The sequence below is a fragment of the Oreochromis niloticus genome, linkage group LG17, assembly GCF_001858045.2.
Source record: "Oreochromis niloticus isolate F11D_XX linkage group LG17, O_niloticus_UMD_NMBU, whole genome shotgun sequence".
NCBI classification, from domain to species: Eukaryota; Metazoa; Chordata; class Actinopteri; order Cichliformes; family Cichlidae; genus Oreochromis; species Oreochromis niloticus.
Window position 1 is genome coordinate 32,791,081 of NC_031981.2, and position 6,131 is coordinate 32,797,211.

The 6,131-nt window shown below is 39.7% G+C and overlaps 1 protein-coding gene across 3 annotated transcripts in view; it reads left to right on the forward strand.

The window, feature by feature from the left end:
* znhit6 (zinc finger HIT-type containing 6) overlaps positions 1-2,466 on the forward strand; it is a 36,909-nt gene extending 34,443 nt beyond the window's left edge. Inside the window, exon 10 of one of the 3 annotated variants that reach the window (XM_019347025.2) lies at positions 7-1,485. In XM_019347025.2, coding sequence (XP_019202570.1) covers positions 7-20 — 14 coding nt within the window. In that variant the 3' untranslated portion in view covers positions 21-1,485. Of the gene's footprint in view, positions 1-6; positions 1,486-1,878 lie in introns of those variants that run through there. The other 2 variants (XM_013275839.3, XM_005457123.4) reach the window with 2 other exon arrangements.
* Positions 2,467-6,131: the final 3,665 nt, after the last annotated feature.

The following is a 6,131-nucleotide window of genomic DNA, read 5'->3' on the forward strand; positions in this document are numbered from 1 at the left end:
AAACAGCTTTCAGTAACTAAACAACAGGATGAATATATAATGAGTTCAAATACTGTGTAGCCCCCAAACGCCAACCTCTCTCCACTCCCCCGATTCCAGCAGCATTGTATCATGTCCTGGTTTCTCCAGCTGAGGCTTTAAGACTTTGTTCCCTTATTTTTCACTATGGCAACATGCTACCCAAAAGGAAATGAGCGTGCTCTGTTCAACATCACTTACACCACCTTAACCTCAACTGCAATTGTGGCCAGAAAGAGGATCAAACATGGCTTATTGCTGAAGATTGACCTCATAAGCTGTGAAGTGAGAGTAGACGAGAAAACAGGAGATGAGTCCGTGCTTTTTCTCACCCCTGTGTCACTTTCCACTACTGCGGGGTTTTCAGTGTCGAGAACGATCGGTCGCGTCAAAACAGGACAGCGAAAAGCACGCTCGTCATTTTGGTTCCTGTGAGATGTGTACAGTTCGGTCCAGCTGTGGTTATCGCAGTACTTTCGGTATGAACACAAAAGACCACACAAACACAGTATCACAGTTACTGTCAGAGCCAGACTGGCCGAATGGCGAATGAGATCATTTTTAGTCTGAGTTTGTACGTGTGTGTGTGTTTTTAGTGATAAGGCCTCAGTACCACGCTGTTTTCCTATAAGGTTAGCTGTAGAAATACACTGATGATTACACATGCCATGGACTGTGAAGCTAGACAGGAAATGATAACAAGCAATCGGACACCGTGGCTGTATCTTCAGCTGTATCTCCTGAGGTAATGTTGGGGGTCTGGCAGGCTCCAAGCATGCACTGTGCAGCCAGACAGTTTAAACTGAATTCAGCCACTTAAGGGTGTATTTTTATTTATGGTCTCACTGATATCACTTTTACCCTGCTCCCGTTTCGCTGATTTATTTTTTTTTCTTAATAACCTTTAACGCCTGACCTTTAATGGCATTTGACGACCTCCCCTGTACCCATAAAGGTGTGGTTTGGTGACCATTAAAATAGTTCCCAGGTTTTTCCAAGGGTAGCTGCATAGGCAGAGACCATCCTCATTAACTTCTGATGCACACTCATTCATTTTGTTCTATAAACAGGCCTGAAATATGACAGAAACCATTGGTAAAGAGCTAAAGTCTTAGAAACTGTCTGTAGCCCCAACGTAGGCAAAAGGTTAAAGTCCTTTGAGTTTCTGTCACACTGAGCTCACTGGTCACTTCACTGGAAATGTTGCAATACCACTCTTGGGTGTCAGATTTAGTTACCGTTGCATATCGCTTTCAACATAGCACAAGTGTGAACTTTATGCACTGACATTGATGGTTGCACAAGACCGAGATTCTCGTTGCCTTTGCATGTTTCTTGTGCGTCTTTGTGCCTTGCTTAATTCACTAAAAAACGTGGTTGTTGTTTCTGAGAATGCCTGAACGTGTGTGAGTTTTGCAACTCAACTTGGGACAGATGAGCTATTAGACTCAAAGTTTATATGCTACAGTTATTTTATTTTATTTATTTATTTATTTATTTGTTTGTTTGTTTGTTTTTAATAAAGCGCCATCTGGAGCTCCTGAACTGCATCACAGCTGCAAACTCTAAGGATAATTTTAGTACACATGTAAATTTGTACTGTTAGTTTTACACTAGCTTATAGATTTTTTTGCATTTGTGTAACTAATAGTTTGGCATGATGGGAACCAACAGGGAGCCAAACAGCATCATCGTCATCATCATCATCCCCAACCTGTCCTGTATTAAGACCCCAGCTGTGTTCCCAATGCTTCTCTTTTCTCTCATGACTCTCATGTACATGTTTAAACCTGTTAGAATTTTACTATAGGAAATAGCTGTGTGCAGTCACCTTATAAAAATGGGATTAATTTGTTTCAGCCGAACCTGCATCAGCTTGTGCTCCTTCTGCAGAAGAGAATGACAAGGTGGGCCAAGAGAAGGAAACGACCCAATTTTCGCCATCGCCACAAAGATCTCCCACAACAGGAGAAACCAACATCAGCAGAACTGCCCAAGAGATTGAACCCCCGCCACAGAAAAAGGCAAAGAGAGGATATGAGGATGAGGAGCAAGAGGAGGGAGAGATCACAGACAGTAGTGATGAAGACGATAAAAATATCCCATGTGATAAAAGCTGCGACGATGCCAAAGGTCCCGCTAATGACACGAAAGATGAAGTGCAGTAGAAGTCGGTGGTGGACAGTGTTGTTATTAATGAACACAGTGACAGCAGCAGGGATCAGTGCATAAATGAGGGGATTACTGAAGAAAGTGCGGAGGTCAGCATGACTAAGGAGGGGGCTGTTAAAGAGCCGACGGCTATTCTCATATCCCCGCCTGTGGAGATGAAAATGAGTCAGCTAATGCTGCTGACAGCCGGGGGATTGGAATGACAGTATCCAGATACTGAGGCTGTGATGCTGCACACGTCACAGGAAGTCATCAGTCTTCTGTCAGTATACTTTAGTCCTTTTTCAGTATTTGTATGTAGGTCGTTTTCAGCAGCGAGAATAATTGTTAACAGGATGTATTATTGTTTGCACTTAGAATCATTTCAGGTTTTATTTTTATACTGACTGATTTCATAAGTGAATCACTGATGATATTTAGGATTTTGATATTACTTTGATTTCAAAGCAATTTATATTTATGTTAGTAAAATAAATGTGTTAATAACATCACGTTCTGTTAAAAATATTGTTTTGTTATGAAATGAATGTATTTTAAAGACCATCCTTTGTACTAGGATTGGTGTGTTTTTAAATTCAGTTTTTATATTTGTCTTGTGTTTTGTCAAATAAAATCAGTGTTTGGAAATGTTTATTTTCATGATACTTATTTGCCCTTTATGTGTAATTCTCATACTGCAAAGATAAAAATATCTTTTTATTAACATAGAAAATCTTATAAACAAAACTCTCAGGCCATCACCATGTTTGCTGATGTAGCTGTTTGACAGCTGTTTGAGAGTGTTTGTGATTAAAAAAACAAAAGTTGATTTGCATAATGTTAAATCATCAAATTCTAGGGGCACTTAACACTCAAAATACAAAAGCTCAATGCAGTTAATTTTGTTTCTACATGTGGGAAAAATGTAAATTTGCTTCCATATGGTGGACAACAGGAAAAGCCCAGAAATGACTATATGTATTAGTAATGTATTAAGTTCACCAGGCTTTTAGAAACATTGGACATTGGTGCAAAGAACCAATTTTATATGCTCACGTTCAGCACTTTGTTACCTGCAGCCTTTCACAGAATCCCACAGATTCAGGAAACTGGAGAAGTGGGGGACGAAAAAAAAATAAAAATATTAGCAGTATGTGATAGTCATCTCCTTAAGAACCGGGGGGGGGGGGGGGGAATGCAGCAATGAAGGTCCATCGGAAAAGAGTCTGATTGGCAGTAACAAGGCAAATACACTGCAAGTGCAGAAAAAGTTTTCCTTCGCATCACAAATACAATAAAATGCCATCAGTCATGGACAGGCCTCCCCATTGCCTGGACCCAACATCAGTGAAGCAGTGTGGAAATGGAACAAAAGCCAATCAAGCTTTGAATGTCATTCAAGAAGCCTGGACAACTATTCCTGAAGACTGCTTTAAAAAATGACAAGCTGATAAAGATTTTAGGCTGTGTTGAAGAATAAACGTGGTCATCCAAACTATTGACTTTTACAATCATTAGAATTGTACAAACTCTGTTGTTGCCTTATGTACTGTATTTCCATGCATGCTTGCACGTGTTTCAATTGGTGCACCCACCTTCCATTTTCCTAGCAAAACGTAAAGAAATAAGGGGTGACTCAACTTTTATTTAAGGCGAGTATCAAGCCCAGTGTCTAGCAACACTTGGTCATGTTTCGGATACAGTCAAAACATGACTCATAAAAGCAGAAAAATCTACATTTCACCATGGAAGCACCGCAACTACTGAACAAAAGAAACGGTGCTTGTAGAGATCATGTGATATAATCGTAAACTCCAAAGCTAATTAATAGCTAAACTAACAATAACCAAAGAATGCAGAAAGAAACTCATGTCTGTTTCACTCTCGTTGAGTAGTCTCTCCCTCTGTTCATTATTTGATTTAAGTGAAAACTTCTGGAAACCAGCAAATTGTTCCTCAGTCACCTTTGAAGTTCAGCAGCTCTCCTTTCTGTCAAGCTTCACTAAGATCATTAGTCTCGTTTTTCCATCAGCTAATAAAAATTCATGTTGACATGATTGTTTTTCCTGACACCTCTGGGTGTCTCCCTGTGTAAATGTACTTACGTATATGGTGCCTCCATGTTCTGTATTCTTACCTAATGTTAGTTTATTGCCACACAACAGTGTGCCAGTAATAACTAACTGTGCAGCCCATTGGTGGGGCCCATGTTTATGGATGTATTTTTATGACCCCTTGCTAACCTTTTTTTGGATGTTAACCCTGATGGACGGCTGCCCTTTGATGTCTGCCTTGTGATGACGCATTTTCCACCCTTTTGCAGTTAAGGGCGGTGATCTCACAAGTGATTGTGCTTACTCACTTCAAATGAGTAGTGCAACTTTAGCATGCGTGTTCAAATTTGGGCATACATTTTGAACCACACGCTCATATCCAGATAAGTCTATATACACTTTGCCATGTAAACATCATCAGCCCGAAGCGTTTTTCTACAGTTTTCGCTTACAGCTTTTTATTTTACAGCTGCAGATCTGAAAACGCTTTCTAAAAAACATGTTTTTAACAGCTCTCTTGGCTCTGTCTAAAAGTTTTTTAAAAATCTGCCTACATGTATCAGAAACAGTCTGATTGTCTTTTTTCCCACCAGCTGCCTGACTTTAATAGACAAGATATGATTCGTTAATTGTGTTTTATGCTAACTGGCGCACAAAGCCTACACAACCAGTAGGGGTGTTTTGTCCTTCAACCAAAAAATAGTGGTGCTTTATTAGACCATTTCATACCCCGTACACTGTTGCTGCATTGCAGCTCCTTCACTACTGTGTACAGTATACAATCTAATATTTAGAAATTGTTCAAGATCTGTTGTCTGAGCAGTACCAAAGACTACCGCTACAGTACAGTACTAAAGAGTGGCTGCTCCCGGCGCATCTGTTCCTTGTTTTTTTCTCATGGCTCTGCTTGTGTTGAATTACCATCTATTTTATTTTAGCAGTTCTCTTAATTTTCTGTCCCAATAAAGTTACTCAATGTGACCACACAAAAGTTGTGCCTTTGTTGCTGCTTGCTGTTAAAATGAAATTGAGGCTGTTTTTAGTCTGCGGATAGCACGGGCACTGGAAATAATGCCTCTATATTATCTAAATTGCCTTTGAAATTTCTGAAGTCGGTTCCCACTTAATTTTTTCTTAATTTGATGGGTAAGGCTGACTTGTACTGCATGCAGAGCTGTTGTTCTTTTAACAAGACCAGCTCCAGGGATATGGCTCTGCTGTGGTGACCTAAGGCAGGTACTGAAGCATAAAGTCATGCTTCAAGAGCCAGATGTCACACGTGTTTGCATGGCACATTGTACATCCTAAGAGTTACAAAGTTTTGCAAGCGTACTTCACATTTTTAAATGAAATCTTTTAAGCTTATTTGTGTTCCAAGTGAACAGAAGTACAACTAATCGAGGCCATTTGCTTTCCCCAAATATATTATGTGACATTTTGGATCATCGTACAGTAATAATTTACTGTGGTCTGTTCTTTATCAAGCTCATAGAGCTAATGGGAAATCTGAAGACACTTATTTTGCAATACTACAAGTTTTCTCTGGTCAACAGACGTTACCTTTTCAGCATGTAGAAATGTTGTAAGATGGAATTATGTGTGAGTACTTTAGTGTAATTTTGCACAGAGCCATATTAAGCCACTTTCAAGGATACACTTTGCCCGAAGGCTCCCATCGACAGAGTTCTGAAAGTGTGACCCCATGCTACATTTTATGTAGCATGAGCAAAAGGATAGCATAACTCCACACCTAATTAATTCACAGTTCTTGTCATACTGTCATGTTAGACTAAAGCTTCCTACAACTGGAGACAAGATATGAGAGCCACGTCACTAATAGTTAAACAACCAAACAAGCTGAAATTTAGCATTTACCAACATAAGCTTGCATCCTCTGAACAGACACAA